The sequence below is a fragment of the Lithobates pipiens genome, unplaced genomic scaffold, assembly GCF_037356315.1.
Source record: "Lithobates pipiens isolate NorthernLeopardFrog02 unplaced genomic scaffold, aLitPip1_a1.2 Scaffold_13, whole genome shotgun sequence".
Classification (NCBI taxonomy): Eukaryota; Metazoa; Chordata; class Amphibia; order Anura; family Ranidae; genus Lithobates; species Lithobates pipiens.
The window spans coordinates 213,478,013-213,502,409 of NW_027507718.1; the positions used below are offsets into that span (position 1 = coordinate 213,478,013).

General features: G+C 42.7%; 1 protein-coding gene across 2 annotated transcripts in view; it reads right to left on the bottom strand.

Annotated features, from left to right (window-relative positions):
- Positions 1 to 1,317: 1,317 nt before the first annotated feature.
- Positions 1,318 to 24,397, bottom strand: part of KCMF1 (potassium channel modulatory factor 1) — a 104,608-nt gene continuing 81,528 nt past the window's right edge. For both annotated transcript variants that reach the window (XM_077476185.1, XM_077476184.1), the window contains exons 5-7: positions 19,825 to 19,999; positions 17,637 to 17,919; positions 1,318 to 3,890 (exon numbers count right to left, since the gene is read on the bottom strand). In XM_077476185.1, the coding sequence (XP_077332311.1) occupies positions 3,629 to 3,890; positions 17,637 to 17,919; positions 19,825 to 19,999 (720 nt within the window). In that variant the 3' untranslated portion in view covers positions 1,318 to 3,628. The remainder of the gene's footprint in view (positions 3,891 to 17,636; positions 17,920 to 19,824; positions 20,000 to 24,397) is intronic.

Consider the following 24,397-nt stretch of genomic DNA (forward strand, 5'->3'; position numbering starts at 1 on the left):
CCCTCAGTTGGACTGCTGTTGGAATTCCCAGTGATGATTGTTTAAAGAAGCCCATTTCCTGTACTATACAAATCAGGTAATAAGGATTTTTTTTCACTTAAGCCGGCCATACACGGTTTGAATTTCGAAAGAATTTTCTTTCGAAAATCGTATCTAAGAATTTTCGTATGAATTTCGCACCATTAGTGGGCTGCAGCAACAGCCGATTTTTGTGCGGAAATAAAATTTGAGGAATCGGACATGTTGGAAATTTTTAGAAAAACGAACAATTTTCTAATCAATGATGGGAGAATCGTGCGAGAAACGTAATAAGAAAAGAAAATGTACGGAGATGAAAGAAAATGTACGGAGATAAAAGAAGATTCCCAGCTAAGAAAATTCTTTTCTGTAGCAGCATGAGGTGAAATTGAAGGCTTGGTCGGCTGAATTTCGAAAATCAATGGTGGCATCATCGGATCACAAAAAAAACGAATTTTCTGATTTTGAAAAGAAAATTCGTTCGAAATTCGACTGTGTATGGCCTGCATTACTATCAAATCTTTTTTTCTTGAAGTCTATTAAAAGACACAGGTCTGGAACCCCTGTTTTCTTGACTTACTGAGGTATAATGGTTAAAAAGGTTTTGTTTGCCAGTGTCTAAACCTTTGAAAGGTAGCAGTATATTACTCAAATATCTAAGAATTACGATCTTGCTGTATGCTTTCATTAATGGACATCAAGTAACCTTTTTTACTGTACACAAATCATTTTAATTCAGGTAAACATTAGAAAAATAAACGCTTTACTAGAAGTAATGTATTTTACTACATGCAAGGTTTCAATAGCTATTTACTTGTATGCCAAGATCAGGTTTTTCTTCCTTCAAAAAAGGGGTCTGCTGACATAAGATTGTGTGTGCGCAACATGTTGTTCCTAGACAAATCTCAGGATCCTGGTAGCAAATACTTCACAAAACTATAGCTGGTACCAGATTTCCTGTATGATCAATGATAGCACATACCAGGACTCCTATAAAGCACTTGTATATGGTCTCATCAAGGGTATGCATCTTTCAACTACCAATAACTGCACTGAAGTGCAGGCAGTCTTTAAATATATATATTTTTTTTTTTACTAAATTTTGCCTAAGTACCTTTTAACTGGTGGTCGGTTTCTGCTTCACGCTAAATGATAAATACAACTATTGTATTGTAAGGTTTTAATGTAATCCAGTACAAAGAACCAAACATGGTTGCTTTGCAGCATAAAATGAGAGCTCCATCATAATTTCAGAGCAAATACTCATCTGCGTTTACTCACAAAGAAACTCAAAGGGGCAACAGTCTTGAAAATGCTTTATTGAACTGAACTTATAGCTGTAATGTGCAGAATGTGTTTGAAAAGACTACAGCTTGAAGAAAACGTTTTGTTGAGTTTTTTTTTTCCTTGTTTTTTATATTTTCTGGAAACCTTCAACAAAAAAAAAAATAAAAAAAAAAAAAATATATAGATGGGGAAAAACTGCTGCAACAGAAGACTAGAAAACCAGGAGCGCCTCTTCATTTTAACCCTTCAGCACCATAACCATCAAATGGATGGGGTGAAACATTCAAGTGCAACACTTTGAAGGAATACATAATGTCAGCAGTATATAGGTGAGAGGAACAATCACTAATATACCCAGTGTTATCGTGGGTTACAACACACCACTGTATTTCCAATTGCACACAAGGTGATGCTGCAACAATTGGCTATTGCCATGTGAAGGAGAAGGAAAAGAGGAATAAATGCAGACATGATCAAGTGATAATATATTGGTAGATTCATCAGAAAGCTGTGCATACTCTTTTGTCCTTTTATTTTCTTTATATTCTAACTGTACATTGCTAAACAAAAAGTAACCTGCTACCCACTGTGTCAGGACCCTTATGAAATTCTATGCACTGTACACTGAACACTGTACATATTTTCATATAGGATTAATAGTATAGGCATGTAGGTGGCATGATTTTTAATAAAAGGCTTTTTAATTGTATGCCAAAAGAAAAATCAAAAAAAAGTAACAATAAATAAAAAAGTGCTAACAACAGCATTAGGAATTACGTATTATATACTGACAAAGTCTGGGAAGGAAAATCCTCAAGCTCTCCTTTTTGTGGACAATCTTTGCAAACTAGGAAGCAAATACATAAATAAGAGAACTCAGGAAAAATAGAATTAAGAATGTGAAAAGGATTTTTTTTTTTTTAAAACGAAGACAACATAACCTGGGATAACGTTTGCCTTTAAACAGCATTTAAATGAATTACTCTACACCTGGATAAAACAAATTGAACAGTTGAAAAGGCTTTAACAACCACATGAAGAAAAAAAAATGAAACAGAAAACAAGGTTTGCTCAAAGGATCACATATTGCAATTTCTGGCAGCGGCCTGACTGTAATGTCGATAAATTATTGTAATTTAAGTTTCAACTGCAATTAAAAGGTCTCTATGGAGTAAATTTTGCATATTTGCTTTAACTGACTTGGTTGAGATCATCCACATAGATTGCTCAGATTAGCCAATACCTTAGACCTCACATTATTTAAAGGTGTCCGAAAAATAATAAAAATAAAAAAAAAGTACTTATGCTGCTCATAGCAAAAAAATCCAGCTGTCATTTCCCAGTTCAAGCTAGAAAATGAAAGTATTTTATTGACTGCTACAGGCAAATAATATACTTATTCTTCCTTCTGCACATGGAGACCTCATGCATCTCTGATATAAAAAAAAAAAAAAGGAAGGACAATGCTGCCATCTAATGATTAAATAATGCCTTATCAGTATACTTAGCAAAATACACAACAAATCTATAAGATTTTTTTAAAACTATTTATAATTTAGTAAAACACCCTTCTAGTGGCAACTGCATATGATGGCATTTTAGAGAAATTGTCACATGAAAATCCAAGCAGACATACAGTTAATGCCACTGCAGAACTTGCTTCACTCTCACATAAAATATTCGTACATTATTCAAAAGATCCAAGGCTGAAACCCACTACAGTTTAGATTAACTTTGCATGTCGTCAGGTGCTGTAACCTTTTGAATAATGTTTAGGAAAGCTTTGGGATTTACGGTTTAACAGTCTTAGAATTTAAGTCTGTTTCTTTTTGTCTTTTTTTTTCTTAATGACAATGTCACTAAAAACTCATGCACGCTGCAAAAAACCTCATGCAGTAGTTATGGTAAACCATCCAAGCAGTTTTTATTAATTAATATTCATAAATACACACAGCAGCTTCATTAGAGATTTTTTTTTATCCATATAGATTTTTCCTCTTCAGTTTGAATGTGGGAGATTAGGAGAGCTTTATTTTTGTTTACGTCAAGGTACAGGAAGCAGACGGCTGCCTCTGGAACTGCTACCTATGTATATTTGCTAGAAGTAAAAATTAGTTAAGTGATTTTGTCATATATATTTGCTTCTGTCTCTTTTTTTCAATTTTTTTACATTTTTTTTTTTTTTACTTTTTTGAATGTACACAATGTAACAAGAGTGACAGACTGGAAATTACAATCACCAAAACAAACCCAAAGATAGTTGTTTGTCCACTTTCATTGGCAGTTACAGCACAGAGGACATTGTCTGCAAAGTGGGATGTCATCAAAGAGGAGGTGGCGGAGGCTCGTTTCCTTTATTACTCTCTTTGAGATTTAAGTTTTCTAAAGCAACATCTAAAGGCATTATATCTACACAACCCATAGCCCCAAAATCGGCTATTTCCCCCCGCTCATCCTCATCTGAGGAGGAGCTTTCTTCCCGCATCAATGTAGAAAGCAAGAGCTCCTGGACAAAGAGGCTGCGATCTGCCCGTTCACTTTCTATTGACTGTCGTTCCGCTTCTGTCATCTTCGGGTCATTCAATCTGCATAAGATTTGGAAACACAGATTAAAAAACAAAAACAATCATCTGGAAATAATATTAATTTCTTCAGATGTTTAAGTATACAGACACCTTTTTCAACATTTTAAAACCTAAAAGACTTGAAGACACTGGGGTTGATTTAAAAAAACTAGAGAGTACAAAATCTGGTGCAGCTATGCATGGTGGCCAAATCAGCTTCTAATTTCAGCTTGTTCAATTAAGCTTTGACAAAAAAAATAAAAATAAGAAACAATTGGCTAACATGCAGAGCTACAACAGATTTTGCACTCTCCAGTTTCATTAAATCAACCCCAGTGTCACTTTGTCCATTAAGCGTAACGTGACAGCACCTGCTGGTAGTCTACCCTTTGAGCAAGTTATACTCACCAATCAGCAATCTCCAATGGAGTAGGGCTTCCAGATATGAGGGAACATGTGACCACATCAATATGACTTCCCCCACCTTAGTAGGTTCCAACACCACATGACAATGGAACTTAGACATAGTGGGAGCATGGATTGGAGAGTGCAACTTGCAGGGAAGTTGATCTATCAGTAAACACTAAACTCTGGGTTAAAAAAAAAAAAGTAAATAAAAAGGGCTATGCAAATATGTATTATTCAATAAAAAAGGCCCTTCTATTGCTCTGTCTCCTTCACAACTCCAATTTTGTTTTCACTGCGGTGATGCGACTTTGTTGGAGGGCAGCCATTATGGTCCCACCATGCATAAGAACATAACCAACCTCTTAGGCTTGCTCCCGAGACGAAGGACTATGATATGTGTAGTGTGCACGGGGCAGTGTACATGACTGCAACAAACATGCACTCTTTGTTCCAAACATATAGAAGTCAGGGGGGTAAAAAAAAAAAAAAAGAAAAGAGGTTCATGATCTCACAGAGGACATTACAAGGAAGCAGAAAAACATGAGGGGCGGTCAAGTCAAACTGGGACTTTTGAGTTTATATAATAAAATAACAAAATTTCAAGGAGTAGAAAGTAGAATTTTTTTCATCATACTTACTTGTAAAATCCTTGTTTTTGAGTACATCATGTGACAGTCGTGCCAATATTCATTACCTACTGGGGTTATACATCAGGTGAATGGACACTGGTAGACCAAAGGTCTTCAGGCAGGAAGTGATCCCCTATATAACCCCTCTCACACAGAAAGCAGTTCAGTTTTGTAACACGCACTGAACCTTCAAAGAAAAAAAAAAAAAGGAGGGGAGATCTGTGTCCCATTATGTACTCAAAGAAAAGGATTTTACAGGTAAGTATGATGAAAAAATCCTATTTTCTTTTTCATACATCATGGGACACAGAGTCAGGCTAATATTCATTACTTTATTAGCTTTTAGACAATCCCTGAAAATCCCTCTCTCCAGAGAAGCCTACCCTACCCACACCTAACAACTGTATTTTAATTTTTTCTATCAGCTCATCCCCCACAATTATTACCCTTTGTTTCCACTTGACCCTCCCTTCTAGATTGTAAGCTCTAATGAGCAGGGCCCTCTGATTCCTCCTGTATTGATTTGATATTGTCAGTGTGTACTCTCTGCCCTCATGTTGTAAAGCGCTGCGCAAACTGTTGGCGCTATATAAATCCTGAATAATAATAATAATAACAACCTACTGGGACGTCCCAGAGCAATAGCCTTGAGGAGAGGGAGACACCCTGCCAAAACAATAGCTATCAGAACTTATATGGCAACCCGCAGTACACTGCGGCCAAAAGCCAAATCCTCGGCTGCTCAAACGTCCACTTGATAAAATTTTGCGAACGTATGCACTTGAAGACCAGGTAGCAGCCTTACAATTCTGACCCACAGATACCTGATGGTGAAAAACCTATGAGGTTCCTACACCCCTGGTAGAATGAGCTCTCACCCTAAAGGGAGGGCTTTACGGTTCAGACCGTAGGACTGAATGACCAATTGACGGACCCAATTGGCAATGGAAGCTGCCTGCCCTTTCTTAGGTCATCTTGGTAAAACAAAAAAGGAGTCTGATCCTCAGATCTCTGGAGATCTAGACAAATAAACCTCGACTGCCCGGACAACATCCAAAGAATGCAGTCGCCTCTCTTCCGCCAAACGAGGATGAGAGAAAAAAGTAGGCAAAATAATGTCCCGATTTAAATGAAAGGCCGATGCCACTTTTGGCAAAAAGGATACTTGATGTGATTGTAGCCGTATTAGTGCAATTGTGACAGAGAAAATTGAGTACTGTCCGTGATACTTTTTTTTTATTTGCACTAACATAAAAATTTTCAGGACAAGCTTTCGGGGTATGTCCCCTTCTTGAAGAACATCAAGTATACCATAACCTGTGAGATCAACATTCCTCCTGTATAAACTAGTGTTAGTGATCATCACATACCCAGTTACAGATGCATGGATTTCTGTGATTTGATATCTTTGGCGTGCTTTGAGTTTTCAGATGTGAGTGTAATGCTGTGGGGTTTTTAAATAAAAGGTTTAATACTTTATTACACTATCGAAAGCATTTTTTATTTGCATGTGGAGTATATCACGTGGATGGCCAAAGAGATTCATCTGTGACTGAAGTTTCGATACCTTATCTTAAACCCCCATGTTAAGAGGGTCAAAGCGATTTGAGACAAACACGAAAGTGTAAGGCAAATGCAGTTGGTGAGTTTGAGAGCATAAGGGGAGTGGAGTCACAAGCACTGTGGTGTGGTGGAAGATTATTGGAACAATATAATAACTACCACTGTGTATTTTTGGCTGATCTGCCATCATCCATTGGATTTTTTATTGATATGAACTGCTTTTGTTTATCAATTAAGAGACTGACACAACATTGTCACTTGATTCACTGGGTGTTTAATTTTATATCTATCAATGAAGATATGAAATATAATCAATTTATGCACATATTATTGATCAATTGTCAGATAGTGATAATTTTATATAAGCACATTGCACTTTGTTTATAGTTAGCGGTGTATACATGCACTGATTTGTTCAACACCAATATTCCAACATTAGTTTATAGAGGAGGAATATTGATCTCACATTTTGTTTATTTGCAGGGGCAGCTTTAGTTACTCACATTGTTTTCATTTATTTTACGAGTGGGGTTAAACAGGTGTGGGGGCAGTTACTTGTGTACCATTTATTTATAATAATATACCTAAACCCCAGAAAGAGGGGAGGGACCTCTGTGTCCCACGATGTACTCTAAGAAAAGGATTTTACAGGTAAGCTGTAAGCAGGTAAAAATCCTATTTTCTTTATCGTACATCACGGGACACAGAGCCATAGTATTAACTATATGGGACATCCCATAGCAATGCTATTTGAGGGGAGGGGGACACAATCCATAGGGCACCCCCAGACTATAGAGGACCTATACTGCTGCCTGCAGTAAACAGCGCCCAAAGGCGATATCCTCATGCCTTCTTACATCCACCTGATAAAACCTGGTGAATGTATGTACTGAAGACCAAGTTGCGGCCTTACAGATCTGAGCCATGGAGGCCTGGTGATGCACTGCCCAAGAAGCACTAACTGCTGTGGTCGAGTGCCCTTTGACATGAAAAGATGGAATCTTGCCTTTTAAACCATAAGCCTGAATTATAACTTGCCAAATCCACTTAGCGATAGTGGATTTCGACACTGCCTGTCCTTTCTTAGGACCTTCTGGCAGTACAAATAACACATCAGTCTTCCGGATCTGAGCAGTCAACTTTAAATAGATTTTGACCGCTCTCACCACATCAAGACAATGTAGTGACTTCTCTTCCCTAGGACATGGTTTTGGAAAAAATTATGGCAGGACAATATCTTGGTTCAGGTGAAAACCTGAGAGTACTTTAGGCAAAAAACTTGGACAAGGACGCAACATGACTTTGTCCTCGTGAATAATCAAATATGGCTATTTACAAGAAAAAGCAGCCAATTTCTAAACCCTCCTTGCTGAGGATATAGCAACCAAGAACTCCAACTTCCTTGTCAGAAGGAATATGCTGTATCGGTTCAAATGGCTGTTTTTGTAACACTGACAAAACTAAGTTTAAGTCCCAAGGGTTCAAAAGAGGTCTGACTGGTGGATTAAAACTCATCATTCCTTGTATAAAAACCCAGACCAAAAGAATGCGAAGCAAGCTGTCTTTGAAATAAGACAGATAAGGCTGAGACTTGGACCTTAATAGTACTCAAGGCTAGCTTCATCTCTACCCCTACCTGTAGAAAGGAAAGAATTCTGCCTATATTGTACTTCTGAGGGTGCCAACCCTTGGACTCACACCAAGAAACATAAGCTCTCCAGACTCTATAATATATAGTTCTGGAAGCTGGCTTCCTTGCATTAATCAAGGTAGAGATAACCCGGAAAAGCCCACGTTTCTTCAGAATGTGGGTTTCAATAGCCAAGCCGTTAAATTTAGAGTTTGTAAGGTAGGATGGAATATCCGCCCATGTGAGAGTAGGTCTGGCCGTAGTGGAAGGGACCATGGATCCTCCACCGCCATCTTTACGATTTCTGCATACCAGGACCTTCTGGGCCATGCTGGGGCTACCAGAATTACTGGCTTTCTTTCCAGCTTGATCTTGCAAAGAAGTCGTGGTAACTGAATAGGGGGGAATGCATAAATCAGTGAAAACTGATCCCACAGGGATACCAAAGTATCTGTTCCACATGCGAGTGGATCCCTTGTCCTGGACACAAAGTTGACCAACTGCATGTGGAACCCGGACCCCAGAAGATCTACGTCCGGAGTCCCCCATTTCTACTCACAGAATGAAAACAGCCGATTGGCAGAAAGGAATGTTCCATGCCTAAGTTAGGATATGGTTCACCTCCCTCTGTGCTGCAAGGCTCTTGGTGCCCCCTTGATGATTGATGTAAGCCACAGCTGTTGGATTGTCAGAGCCATTGTCAGATTGGATCGTGACAGGACAACCCTGTAACCTGAATGTCCAGGCCTTTAGAGCCAGACCTGCTGCCCAAATCTCTAGGATGTTGATGGGCAAGATCATTTCTGTGCTTGACTACTATCCCTGGACAGTTGTCTTTTCTAGCATTACTCCACAACCTGAAAGGCTGGCATCTGTCGTTACCACCTTCCAGATAACTGGTCTGAAGGATTTTCCTTTCAGCAAATTCTGGGTTACCAAGCATCAACTGAGGCTTTGGGACACCCTTGGGGACAGCCACATTGGCAAGTCTAAAGCTTTAACCATTTTGTTCCAAGCAGACAGGATACTGTTTTGCAACCTTCTCCAATGGAACTGGGCATAGGGAACCGCTTCGAATGAAGCCACCATCTTTCCTAACAACCTCATGCAAAGACGAATAGAGGGATCTCCTTTTGACCTGACCATCTGCACCAGCTTTCTTATGGAGTTGATCTTTGCTTGAGGCAAGAACATTTTTTCTGGGCTGTCTCTATGATCAGACCCAAGTACTCCAGCCTTTTTAGTTGTTTTAAGGAAGACTTCTTTATGTTGAGAATCCAATCCAGACTTTCCAGGTATTTGGTTGTAATGAGCACACTTTGCTCCAAACAAGCCACCGACTGGTCTATTAGCAACAGATCGTCTAGGTGCGCCAATACTAGATCTTTAGACCTAGAATGGGTCTGACATCTATATTCGGTTTTGGTACCGTAAAGAGGTTTGAATAAAATCCCAAACCTTGCTCTTCTGTGGGGATTTGTATGATCACCCCCCGAGCCAGTAATCGGTCTATTGCCCGAAAGAGATTGCCTTTTCCCTGGATCTTTGGGAATGTTTGACCTCAGAAAACGAGACGGTGGAAACTCTTGCAATGATAGTTTGTACCATAGATTCACCGTGGAGAAGACCCATTTGTCCTGAATTTCATCTTGCCAGACTTCTGAGAACTGCAGAAGTCTTCCCTCCACCCTGGCGAGCGGGGGGTGCCCCTTCATGAGGCTTTAGAACTCTGCTTTACAGGTTTCCGCCCCCAGGACTTTTTTGCCTGGGCATGACCCTGAGGCTTTCCTCTAGAATCTAAACGCAAGGCAGAATGTCTGGTGAATAGAATCCTTAATGACGTCTATGGCAAAACATAATGCTCTTGGTACTGCGAATCTCTTTGGAGGGAAGAAAATGCTTTTCCGGCCACTAATCTTTCCTCTAGGCCCAGCAGGTAAAAAGGAGGAAAAGGCAGCTTCAGTCACGTATACAGGGGCTGAGATGTGAGAAGCAGCTGCACTACCAATTTGTTCCAATGACTCACCCTGGCTTGCCACAACTGGTATTTCAGGAGAAGATGACAGTGTGGAGGCACGACTGGAGTTCCCAGCGACTGGAGGTGAAATCTTTGGTACTTTCTTTGAGGTCTTTGTGGTGTCTTTTTTGGGAGGCATAGTCCTAAGCACAAAAGCAGAGGCACTATGTAAATGCACTACTTGCTGAGCAATAGTCTAGCAATATAATGCCGCTAATAAAGTTCAGCTTGGTGCCAAGTAAAATCTACTTCCTCTACTGGAAATGCCTGTATGCAACGCCATACGTGCCCCCACCGCTCCTGTGCCCCGTGTGCCAGACATCCATACTCTCCAGCTCCTGGTTGAGGAGAGTCTTTTGTTCTCTGCTCTTTGCCCCCAGCGCATGCGTCTAAGCCAAGCCCCCTCCACTCATTAACCTGCCCCTCTTCCCCATTTAAAACTACCAGCAGTCCAAGAGAGCGGAGGGCATTTGGGTCTGCCGGTCAGACCCAGCAAGAGAGGAGGAAAAAGGGAAGGCCGGGGAGGCAGGGAATCAAGCTTGACGCTTATGGGCTTCTGTGGGGACATAAAAAAAAAAAAAAAAAATCAACATAGGGACTCACCGCCACCCCCCCCTCTACTGTTGTACCTTCCAGCCCCTTAGTTCCCCTAGGGGGGGGGGGGGAAGAACATTCTGTTGCCAAACTTTGTTCTAGATGAGGAATCCCAACTGGCTGGCCGAGACCACACACATGCTGTTTAGCTGGGACACCAAGCTGACTGAGAAGCAACGTAGGAAGGTATTATGTGCATTTACTCCCTCTAGTGGAGACTTAAGGCATGACAACATTTTACTCATGGAAGAAAAACCATAGGTGGACTTTTTACAGTTCCTAGGCTTCTTCCCTTACCCTATCCTCGACCCAGGATGAAGACAGACAGAGCCAAACGTTACTTATCACGACAGGCTGTGTTAACAAACCTTCAAGGACTAGGTCCCTTTTTATCGGGGTTCCACTCCCCTGGACCTGTATTAGCACCCCGCCAGGAAATAACTTTAGGTAATGCAAGCATGACCAAAAAGCCCTGGGTCCCAGGGTCCTGCCCTACAAGGAGAGGTGTTACAGGCAAAACCACATTCTTCCTATACGAGGCCCGGGTACCATCCACTTTGGCCTCATTGGTACTTTGAAAGGATCTGGTCTATGGAAGCTGTTTAAATCCAGCAAGGATCCCTCCAGCGTAGCTCTTCAGAGCACATCTTCACTCGTGACCAACACCTTAGACCCTGGCAAAAAAACTGGGAGGTACTCCTGGTAGGAGGAGGGGTTATATAGGATGTGAACTTCCTGGATTGGGTATACCAGTGTCCATCACCTGAAGGTGCCTACCCATATAGTTAATACTATGGCTCTGTGTCCCGTGATGTACAATAAAGAAATAATTCTCCCAATCACATATATCCGAGGATGCCATTTTTTGGCTTCACACTAAGCAATAGTCTTCCAGACCTTTTAAGAAATTTTCCCAGCGACAGCTTTTCTAGCATTCACTAGGGTAGACACTACTGGTCCCGAGATGGCATGGTCCTTCAGCACCCTGGCTTCAATAGTCATGCTGTCAAATTTAGAGGATGTAAATTGGGGTGGAATATGGGACCTTGAGACATTACATTGGTGTGATGTGGAAGCGTTTATGGCCCATCTATAGTCAGTCTCACAATGTCCAGGAACCAGGGCCTTCTGGGCCAGGCTGGTGCCGCCAGAATGCCTGGAACCCCCTCTTTCCGAATCCTGCGCAACAAAAATGTGGAAGGAGCGGGATCGGAGGGAAAACAAACCAGGGAGCACTGTCTCCATGGAACTATCAGAGCATCTGCTCCAATTGCCAGAGGAGGACACAAATTGCTGTAGCTTGTTGTTGAATCTGGATGCCAATAGGTTGACATCTGGCCATCCCCAACACTGGCAAATTTCCTGGAACACCCCTGGGTGTAGGGACTATTCCCGCTGGCAGATCTGCCGGTAGCTGAGATAATCTGCCTTCCAGTTCTCTACTCCCGGGATATGGACTGCCAATATAAAATCGGCACATGTCCCTCTGCCAGACTAGTATGTGGTTCACCTCCTTCAGAGCTGAACGAATCCTGGTAGCGCCTTGGTGGTTTATATAGGCCACTGGAGTGGCATTGTTGGACTGAACCCTGATAGAGCAGTCCTGAAGCTCAACTGTCCAAGACCATAGGGCCAGACGTATTGAAGGTAATTACAGGAAGTTGATGGGCAGGATCTGTGTGCCCTTCTAGGGTTGCTTCCCAGCCTGAGAGACTGGCACCTGTAGTCAGTACACTCCAAGTTACCTGGAGAAAGAATTTTCCCTTTCGCAGGTTCTGATCCTGCAACCACCAATTTAGGCTTGAACGTGCCAGAGAAGATAAGCACATTGAATAATCCAGGGCTTTTCCTCTTCCTGTCCAAGCCAGCAAGATGTCTTGTTGTAAAGGCCTGGAATGGAACTGGGCATAGGTCACTGCCTCGAAGGAGGATACCATCCTCTCTAGAAGACTCATACAGCCAAATGGAGGGTTGTCTGATGCCCCTTATCGGATGCACCTGAAACGTCAGGGCACAGATCCTTACGGGTGGCAAGAATATTCTTGTTTGAACTGTATTCTAGGATCAGATCTAAATACTTTAGACTTTGAGCTGGTTTCAAGGCTGACTTTTTGGTATTTATGATCCAGCCTAAGCTTTTCAAATACAGCACTGCACATATTATGCTCTGTTCTGGAGCCTTTAATGAGTGATCCAGAGTAGGAGATACCATCATCCAGATACCTGAGCACCAGGATCCCTTGGGACCTTAAAAGACCCAGTACTGGTGCTAGGACCTTTTTGAACACCTGGGGAGCTGTAGCCAGCCCGAAGGGTAGAGCCACACACTGAAAATTACGTTCCTCTACTGCAAAACGTAGGAAACTCTGATGAAGCTGAAAGGTACAGTAGGTGTGTGTAAATACAAGTCTTTTATATCGATGGAGGCTAGAAAGTCTCCCCTCTGGAGTGAAGCTACTAGTGAGAGGACAGACTCCATCCAAAAGGACTGTATCAATAGATACTCATTCAGGGATCTTCGGTCCAAAATGGGCCTTGTGCCCCCGTTTGTTTCTGAACCGTAAACAGGTTTGAGAAAAACCCTGTTCCCCTTTCAGATACCGGAACCTCTACAATCACCCCTTGATATACTAGATGATGTAGTGCCTGAAGCAATAAGTTTCTTTTTGAAGGATCCGAGAGAATGCTGGATCTTAAAAACCTCTGAGGGGGAAGCCCCACAACTCCAGCTTGTAACAGAGAGATATAATTGAGGTGACCCACTAGTCCTGAATTATTGTTCTCCAAATGTCCACAAAGTGCAGCAGCTTTCCGCCCACTCAATGGAGTGGGGGCATCCCCTCAAAAGGAGGGCTTAGTGCTGGGTTTAGAAGAGTCTTGGACCCAGGGCCTTTTCTAGTCCTGGCCCTGTGGCTGGCCCCTAGTGCCCTGTTGGCAGTGGAACCGCCTTAACGCTGAGACATTTGAGGAAGCAGTCCCTGAGGTTTTAAACAAGGGATGTGAAGAGGGAAACTTGCCAATAACTTTTTACAAGGAAGTTTGGCTGACCAGTTCTTAAGCCACAAGGGTATGCGCATATGTACAGCCGATAGAGCCAAACGAGAAACCTGCTGTATTGAATCCTTTAAAAGGAGTCAACAGCAAAAACACAGCGCTCAAGAAATATCCGTTTTACTTTCAGGCAGATCATCCTCCTGGTTAGGCCTATCAGGCCATTTGACCTGATCCTTTACAGACTGGCAGATACAAATTGCTGCAACAGCTGGCTGAATAGCTGAACAGGCCAAATAAAAGGAGGCCTTTAATAACGACCCCAATTTCTTGTCAACAGTGTCTTTCAAGCTATCTACCGGACAAGATAAGTTCTTGTTTAAGGAAGAGACTGATGCATCTACTTCTGGCATGCTCCATTTTTTTAACAAACTTTTCATCCATGGAATATAAAAGGGAAAACCTCTTAGGAGGAACAAAAATCCTGTCAGGATGTTCCCAATCAGCATACATAGCCTGTTCCAACAAGGGGTGCAGAGGGAAAGCTTGTGTGGCCTGAAGAGGCCTCAGGGATCCCAAAAGAGGACCAATGGGGCTCAGTCACCTCTGCAAGAGGCAACTTAAAGAGGAAGTAAACCCTGATGAGTTTACTTCCTCTTTCATTCCCTGCAAAGGCAAAGCATAATGGACTACTATGCATCGCATAGTAGTCCACTATGTGTCACTTACCTGACACAGGAGCCAGCGAAGTCGCCGCTGTCCCCTGTAGTCCGCCGCATCCATCTTCTTGGTGGGGTCTCGCAGCTCCGCCGCTGTCATTCGGCGAAGCCGCGATGACTTCACTCCCGCGCATGCGCACGGGAGCCGACACGCGCGGCAGCTCAGTCATTGAGAATGCCACGCTCAGTGCGCCTGCGCGCCGCTGTCTACGGCACATGCGCCGTAGACAGCGGTGCCTGTTTTCGGGCAAATATCTCCTAAACCATATAGGTTTAGGAGATATTTCTTGGACCTACAGGTAAGCCTTAATCTAGGCTTACCTGTAGGTCAAAGTGGTTTGTAAGGGTTTACAACCACTTTAAAGGCAGAATGAACCATTTCGGTCAGAGTCAGAATCAAAAGCCTCTGCAACTGAGAGGCAGACATCAACTGGATGTCTTCTTGTCCAGATTGCTCGGAAGCAGACTCATCTCCCGGGCCCTTCAGAGTCCTGAGCTTTAAGCCCTTCCCCATCCTCAACCCATTCCTGCTCCAAACTAGGAGTCTCCAGGGAGGGGGATCTGTCACGCTTCCTGCTACCCTGCAGGATGGAAGCAATCATGCCAGCAATCCTGTGCTGTAATCCGGCTAGGGCCGACGACAGTTCATCCTTAGCGATAATGGGTGAAGCAGCAGCGTTGACTGCAGGCACAATACCAGATAGGTGCAGCAGCTCAGATTGCTCGGAAGCCTTTGGTCTTTCAGAGAATACAACACTAGGGATATGACTAGGTTCATCAGGAACTACTGACGGCATAGGTGTGCCCTTCCCTATTGTTAGTCAACTCTTCTTTTTTGAAGACACTTACTAGCCACAAAAAAAGAGTACTTGGGTGTAGTATTAAAACACCTCAATAAGGAGAGCCTTTAATAGGGCTCGCCAAGTCCCTATGTAACAATCATGCTAAGTACCTTTAGCCTGCCAAGCAACACTTGGTGACTCACATGACCCGGGTAAGGAAAAAATTAACCGCTGCAAGGGTCTGTTCAGAGCCTGCTCTGTCCCACAGCTCCCTTCTGGAAGCACTGCACGCTTGGCCTATAAAGCTTAAATAAGCTGGGTGTACACTAGAACGTTCTGCGCATGTGCACGCACCTGCGTGCCCTGTCGAACGGGCGTGGCTGTACTTGCATAGGACGATAAAAATAAAAGGCTACTGCGCATGTGCGGTGAAGCCGCCTGTGCCATGGCGCCAAACTGCTAACTGAGCATAGCGGCACTCTTGCGAACGCACGTGCACCCTGGTAAACAAAGGCAAACTGATGCACAGTTGTGCGCCATAATACAGGTAAATAAAAACAGCTAGACACAAGCAAAGTACACTTTGCAAACACCCACGGCTAGCCTAAAACTCCCAAGTATGGTCACCGCACACAGATGTCCAGTCTCTAGCTAGCTTGACTGATTGTTAAAATCACTGGGACATCCCACAATAATAAGTAAAAAGGGGGTTCACTGACTCGTCCAGGCGCAGGGCAGCTTAGAAACTAAGAGCCCAATCTTCACCCCTCACAGTGGATCCTGTCACTTGAGGACCTTCAAGGACTGGGTACCCTTTTCATGTTTAGGGTCCACTCCCTTGGACCTTTACAGCACCCTGCAGGAATGCCTTAGCGCTGCAGTGTCCAGGATTCCATTTCGCAGGATCCAGCGCCCGGAGGCCTCATTACAGGCAAAAACCTTGCAGGATCTTGAGTCTTCTTTGCGAAGCTCAGGTCCCAAGCCTGTGTCAAATGGATCCGATCGCTCAATCCCTTGATTCATTTAAGAAACGTTTGTGGGACCACAAATCTGGAGCTCAAACAAACCATGCCATCCACCTTGCAGACACTGGTAAAAATCTGAAATGCTTCCCGTGTGGGAGGGGTTATATAGGGGATCACTTCCTGTCTGAAGACCTTTGGTCTACCAGCGTCCATTCACCTTATGATAGAGTATAACCCAGTAGGTAATGAATATTAGCCTGACTGTGTCCCATGATGTATGAAAAAGAAACAATTAATTTTTCAACATAATCCCCTGCTACATTTATACACTTATCCAAGCATTTAATTAATGCCTGGAAAGCTTTGGCATAGAAAGATTTGCCAGTACACCTGAACCATCCTAGGACAACCAGTATCACCTTATCAGTGCTGAAATGCTAACCTCCAAGGAACTCTTTTAGGAGTCCAAACAGGTGGAAATCACTGGAAGCGAGGTCCAGGCTGTAAGGAGGATGTAGCAATACCTCCCAGCCGGGTTGCTGTTATGGGCACATTGCGGGTGTTGTGAGCAGTATGAGCTTGTGCATTGTTCTGGAAAAACAGGGTGACCTTAGGGATCAAACTAGGCCTTTTTTTGGCAGACATGTATGCAGATCACTCAGTAATATTCACAGTCGATTGTGGCACAGTGGGGTAGAAAGCTCAAATGTTCGTTAATGACTGTACAAGACAACTTCATGAAAAATGGATTACAGGGCCAAGGGTGTAAATGGATTATTTTTGTAGAAGAATAGTATTAAGTGCTGCCCAAATTGGCCACACACGCACAACCACCTTTAGAATTACCAACTATGTAGTGCGAGAGCCTGCCTAGCTGGATACAGATTAAAAGATTGCTTGGGTAGGTCCTCATGCATAGTTGGTGGTAAATCTAAAGAAAATTGTACAATCAAAATCTAATGTGTGTGGCTAGCAATAATGAGATGATACATATGAATTAGACTTCATCTGTCAACTTGAAATTCAAAGGGTAAGCTCAGCAAAAAAAAATGGACAATCCTGCTGCTCAAAAAGAAGCCTAAACTAAAGTTACCAAGAGACATTAGAATTCACTGAAGATTTTCTAGCATCAGGAAATGCACTTAGGTCAATGGACCCAACATAGACTAAAGATGGCCACAGACATTAAATCTGTTTTGGACACTATACCTAGGATGCTTACAGCACAGATTTTAAACATTAGGAAAAAAAAATAGGACTCTCAAATTGCAAAGCTACCCATCGGTATGTTTTAACTGGATGGTCTGCAGGAGGGCTGTTTTGACCCAGTTCCTTAACCCCCTAACTTCAAACACAACTTAAAAACAGCAAACAGTAGGCATCCCTGGGGAAGGAATGTTTAATGACACACTAGTCTACAAAAAGGTTTGAATTAAAAGCTATAGCCGAAATTTACAATACATGCATACCTTGTGAGGAGAAACTGTGAATTTTGTATAGTTTGCTGATTGTTGTCCGTATTAGATGTGTTGGTTGCTGCTGCTGATTGGGTAATGGTGGTAGTGACACTACTTGCATTGTTGCGTCTAGTTGCGTTACGTGCCGTTTCTAGTTGTTGCCGTGCTGCCTGTGCCTGTTGCCGCTCTAATTGTAACTGCATTTGTAGCTGTTGCAGCTGAGAGGCAGAAGGCCCTGAGGAGTTAAGCTGACCACCAGTTGAACGCCTAACGCCTGATAATTGGGATAATAACTCTGTAAAGAAGAAAAAAATAAATAAAATAAAAAATAAAAAACCACAAGACTCCTTCATTTAAACATATATTCGAAAAAACAATACATGTATCAGTTGATCAGTCTGCCATTTTGCTCCAGAGCCAGCATTCACAATATAAGCACTCAGTGATACTGAAGAGGGAGGCGATTGTGATTTAAAGCTCAATTTAAACTCTTTTCCCTGGAACTGAATGGAATGATTGATCCCAGCATAGATCATAACTTTGTACCATGTTGCTCAGTTGTCTGCAGATCTCCTGATATCTGGGTTTAGTTGTGGCTTGGTCTTATATGACTGCCGATAGACTCTCCCCATTCCACAGCCATATCCTGTAGTGCCCAGAGTCTGTACACTCCCCTCTGTAGTCTTTCAGACACTGCAAATGATACAACTTCCTTCACAGCTCTGATGGTGGGTGAGATTGAATACATCCTAATTTGCATCCTATCCTACCCAGTCACACCTACGGGAATAGGCTCCCAAGTCCCATCTCACAGATCCCAGCATTATTCAAGAAGGAAACACCTTCATTAAATATACAAAAAGCCTGCTCTGAAAGCTAGCTATGAATCACATATAGATATCAATACTGCCCAGTTAAATATGCCAACCAGTGTGAACAGGTAGAGCCCCACCCCTCCGATCCCACCCTCCCAGGGAAATTATTTTACATAAAAGGAAGTACCTTCATAATAACCTCCCATAGCCCTTCCTCTGTAGTCTTGCAGTAAGCCATTTTGGCATGCTGCAAGACAGAAATGACACAGGAGGAGGTATGATAGAAGAGGCATGACACAGTTACACCTTTCACTACCCACATCAACTCCCAGAATTGGTACAAGTGACTCGCATAGCCTGCAATGAATATACAGAGGCTCAAAGGATCATGGGGCATGTAGTATCAAGCAGAGAACTTTAAATTTCAGCTAGTGGGAAGAGTGACATCACAAACACAGAAACTTTCTCTATACAGCTAAAGGAGCCAAGTTACACATAAACTGACTGTAGGGTTGTGTCATTTACATGTACAATGCATCTGTTTTGAGGAGGAAAGGCTGGAGTTCTTCTTTAATGCTAGATGGGCTAAAGGATCTTCAATATTGTCATAGTGTGACTACATTGTATTAGCAGGATTCTGAATGAGTGAACCCCAAGAGAACACTGAAGAGTTATCTTGGAAATGTTCTACTTTAGCCAATTTGCTGGAAGGCAAGTGCTATCATGGTGCAGTGTTTGCATAATTACCACATTGTAATTTAATGTTTTTAAAAATGACCTTTCCTTAACTTGCAGAACTGTCTTTTTTTGTAAAATTCAATGCAATATGACACCCTGGAAGCGTTCTGTACACAGTTGGTTTAGAGAAAACCCCCAAAAAAGGTAAGATCCTGCTTAGGTGAAAAAAAAAACTTTGCATCAAAAAAAAAACAAGTTTTGTTTTATCCTCTGCACCAGCTGCTTAAACAGAATTACGGTGAATTGGGGCGCAGTGGGTGGGCTGCCAGCTCCCTCAGTTAATCGTGGTCACTCACAAGTAATTGGTGATGCAGCGATCGGCAACCACTCACATGTGATTACTGCATGGGAGATTACATGCGTATGGCCGACTAGCTGCAAGAGCTGGCAGCCATCCATTGCCTCCTGCAGCTAATCGTGGGAACCCTTGCTAAGGTTCCCACATCGAATTGAAGTGCGGATACATTCACAGGCTCTAATGTACTCAGAATTTTTATTTAGTGTGTGTAGCAGGCAATAATACAAGCAAGAAAACTAACATAATAAATTAATGGTTGTGCAATTGCTACAAATGTCTAGTCTGAATAAAGTTATAAAAATCCTGAAGTTCAACATTTAAATAGTAAACTCTAAGGCCAACAACTTACCTGCTATAGGATCCATGGCTTCCCTATTGCTTGGTGAATACGAGCTCTGTGAGGATGAAAGCCCTCCAGTGGAACTGCTAGTAAAGTGCATGTTTGATCTGCGAGCTCGTGGCCCTCCTAACCCTCGGCCAGGGTGAAACATCCTTCGTACGTGCCGAACTCCACTGGATTCATCATAGGAAATACTTAAGGAAAACAATAACAAGTATGGTAGACCCAAAAAAATGTTAGTTTACTTAACACTAAAAGGGAACTGCTTTTCAAGAAAGCACATGTTTGTTGCTAGAGGTAAAAGTTGAAAGAGAACTACTCAAACTATTAAACAAAGTTATATTTATAATTAAGCATTAGAAGCCGATTGGCTGCAATGCAGAGCTACACAAGATTTTTCATTCTCCAGTTTTAGTAAATCAACCCCTGTCTTCTGAGAGTGAGGAAGAAAACAGCAGCTCAGCTCAAGGATTTCCCCATCCACATTGAGTGGATGGGAGAATCGAGTTACTTTTTTTTTGTTCAATCCACTGGTTGAACGAAAATAATCATTCATCTGCAAGCTGCTCAGCAAATGTTCGAGGTACAGGACCAGCTCCTTGTGCTGCTAATCCCCCTCTTTCCATCTGTGCTTAGATCGGCAAACTGCAAGAGGCTCATACCAAATCAAATTCAGTCACCCTGCTAAAGAAAAAATAGGATTTTTTTTATAACAGCTTACCTGTAAAAGCCTTTTCTTTGAAGTACATCACGGGACACAGAGCCATAGTAGTTACTATGTGGGTTATAGGCCACCTTCAGGTGATGGACACTGGCACACCCTAAATTAAAAACATGCAACTAACTATATAACCCCTCCCACTGCTGGGAGTAAGTCAGTTTTGTATCAAAGCAATAGACGTGTATACCAAAGAAGGGAGGGACCTCTGTGTCCCGTGATGTACTTCAAAGAAAAGGATTTTTACAGGTAAGCTGTTAAAAAAAGTTATAAAAATCCTATTTTCTTTGAAGTACATCACAGGACACAAAGCCATAGTAGTTACTATGTGGGATGTCCCATAGCAATGCCAACTGAAGGGAGGGAGACAACAAAAGTAGGGCACCAAGAGACTAGAGGACTCATACTGCAGCCTGCAGTACACTGCGCCCCAAAGGCGATATCCTTATGATTTTTTATATCTACTTGATAGAATCTGGTAAATGCATGGACTGAAGACAAAGTTGCGGCTTTGCAGATCTGAGTCATGGAGGCTTGGTGATGCACTGCCCAAGAAGCACTAACAGCCCTGAAGAAGTTTGCTTTAATATGAACAATTACTTGACAAATCCATTTAGAAATATTAGATTTCAACGCTGCCTGTCCTTTTAGGACCGTCTGGCAACACAAACAAAACATCTGTTTTATGAATCTGAGCGGACACTTTCAATAGACTTTGACCTCTCTCAACACATCAAGAGAATGTAGTGATCTTCCTTCCACAGAACGAGGTTCTGGAAAAAATTAAGGCAGAACAATATCCTGGTTTAAATGAAAAACAGTTACTACCTTCAGTAGGAATTCGGGATCAGACCGCCATACAACCTCAACCTTATGAATAGATCAATATGGCTCTTTACAAGAGCAGCCAACTCTGATACTCTTTTCATGTACAAGATATGGCAACCAAGAAAATTATTTTTCCTCGTCAAGAGGACCAAGGGAATATCACATATTGGCTCAAAAGGCTGTTTCTTTAAAGCTGACAGAACTAAAATTTAAGCCCCAAGAGTTCATAGGTGATCTGACTGGAGGAATAATCCACGTTACCCCCTGAATAAAGTTATGAACCAGAGAGTGTGAAAGCAAGTGGTCGTTGAAAAACCACCGATAGAGCAGACATCTGGCCTTGATAGTATTAGAAAGGAAGCTGGCCTTAAGTACTATCTGTAGGAATTCTACCTATGACATATTTCCTGGGGTGCCAAGCCCTGGATTCACACCAGGAGACATATGCCTTCCAGATTCTACAGTATATGACTCCGGAGGCCGGCTTCCTAGCATTAACCAAGTAGAAACTACTTAAGCTAACAGCCCCCAATCTTTTAGAATGTGGGTTTCAAATAGCCAAACCACTAAATTTAGCGTTTGTAAGGTAGGATGTAATACCAGACCTTGTGAGAGAAGTTCTGGCCATAGCAGTAGGGTCCAAGGGTCCCCTATCACCATTTTTATGATCTCTGCAAACCAAGATCTCTTGGGCCACAAGAATCACCTCCTTGCCTTCTTGCTTGATCCTTCGAGAAGGCGCGGAAGAGGCAGAACAGGAGAGAATGCATAGATCAGTGAAAAACTGAATCCACAGAAAAACCAAGGCATCTGTTCCATATACCATCAGATCACTTTGTCCTTGACACGTCCGGATCTCCCAATTTTTGGCATATTGACCGAAAGCCGTCGAGGTGAAGGGACCAGTCTTCCGGGAATAATCTCTAGAATATTGATGGGTAAGGTCATCTCCGATTTGGACCAGTTCCCTTGGACAGACGCTTCTTCCAGGACTGCTCCCCAGCCCAGAAGGCTGCCATCTGTTACCACCTTCAAGGTAACTGGTAGAAAGGATTTCTTTTTGAAGATTCTTGGATATCAACCACCAATTGAGGCTCTGACCCACATTTTGGGGGATAAACATATTGGGAAGTCCAAAGCTTGGACCTTCTTGTTCCAAGTTGACAGGATATTGTTTTGCAGCAGTCTTGAATGAAACGGCCTCAGAAGCCACCATCTTTCCCAACAAGGGGACCACCGATATCACTCTTTGAGACAAAAGATGATCCAAAGCTAGAAAGATACTTTTTTCACTGAATCTCTGGGAATGTTTGATCTGAGAAAACGAGGAGATGGAAACCCTCGGAACTCTAGTTTGTAACTTAGAAAAATTGAGGAAGCAACCCATCTGTCTTGACATTGTTCCTGCCAGACCCTTGAAAACTGTAGAAGCCTCCCCCCCCACTCGAGCAAGCAGGGGTGCCCCTTCATAAAGAGGCTTTGTTTTGTGGGTTTCCTCCCCCAGGTCCTCTTTTGGGCCTGGGACTGACCCTGAGGTTTAGTTCTTGAACCAGAGGGTGGAGGCCGTCATGACTGCCCCTGGCACCGGAGAAGAAGCACGTTTTAAAAGAAAAAAATGCTTAAACTTCTTTTTAACCGGTAAAAAGGGAACTTTTCCAATTAGAATTTCTTTGGCTATACCTATCTGGACTGTCTTCAAATAACCATTCACCATGAAATGGGAAACTGGCCAAGAGCTTTTTCATGGTGCTTTGGCTGATCAATTTTTCAACCATAGGATTCTATGCACATTTTCAGCCCTAGCATGAGCCGGGAGGCCTGGAGAATAGAATCTTTCATAGTGTCTACTGTAAAACAACGCTTCTGATATCCCGGCCAAATCTTGGGCCTGTTGAACAGGAATAATCTTGAGTACTTCCATAAAACTGATCCTTTAAGGACTGAGATACTCTGATCGCTGCTAGCGCAGGCTGAACCTGCGAGTGAAATATAGCTTTTGAAAGGGAATTCCAACTTCTATTCTGTTGGATCCTTTAGCATATGAGCCTTGTCTACTGGACAAGTCAGGTACAGAGGATATAGCAGTGTTAACTGCTGGAAATCCCTATTTCTTATAGAACTCTTCCTCCATAGTAAGGATGAGCTCAGGCGTGTTCGCATACTCCACGTGCAGAGCCCGCCAGGAAGTCGGCGCATCGCTAATCACAGGCAGTGAGACATTGCCTGATCCCTGCAGCCGTGCATCAGGACAATGTCTCACTGCCTGTGAATAGCGCAGAGCTGCGCCGACTTCCTGGCGGGCTCTGCACGTGGAGTATGTGAACACGCCTGAGCTCATCCTTACTCCATAGGATGAAGTATTGAAAACTTTTTTGGAGGAAAAAATCAGTTTATCTGGGTGCTCCCACTCAGAATACATAAGCTTTTTAGCCATGAATGGATAGGAAAAAGCATGAACAGATTGCGGGGGCTTTAGTGAACCCAAACCAGAAGTGGTCTCATCAACTGACTGTGCTTATTGGCAGTAAAAGTGTGGAGCGGAACAATTCAGCAAGAGACTGTACCAACTACCTTTCCTGCGAACCTGATCCTTTCGTATTAGGTTCTTCGGACATCAGCCTCTTCCTGGACCCTTGAGAGAAATTCGTCATCTCTCGCCCCTTGTTCCTCAGCATGAGGGCCCCGAGCAATGGATGGGGATCTGTTATGCTAAGTCCCACTCTGGGATGTGATTAAAGTATCAATCTTTTGCTCAAAACTTAGAATGGTTAGGAAAAACCTCCTTAGTCATATACACAGGGGAAGTAATGCCAAAAGCAGCTGCAACACTTGTACCTCCTGGTGGCTCATTCTGGCCAGTCATATTACTCTCAGGGGAGGATGCCATCTTGTTTTGAGATGGGCCTAGGCTCCCTAGTAGTGACTATAGTCTTTCTATAGCCCTTTTTTGAGGTGATTTTAACCTCCCTTCTGACCATAGCCTGATGCACAAAGCAGAGGTACTACCAGAAGGAATGCATGCATTGCTTTAGCAAT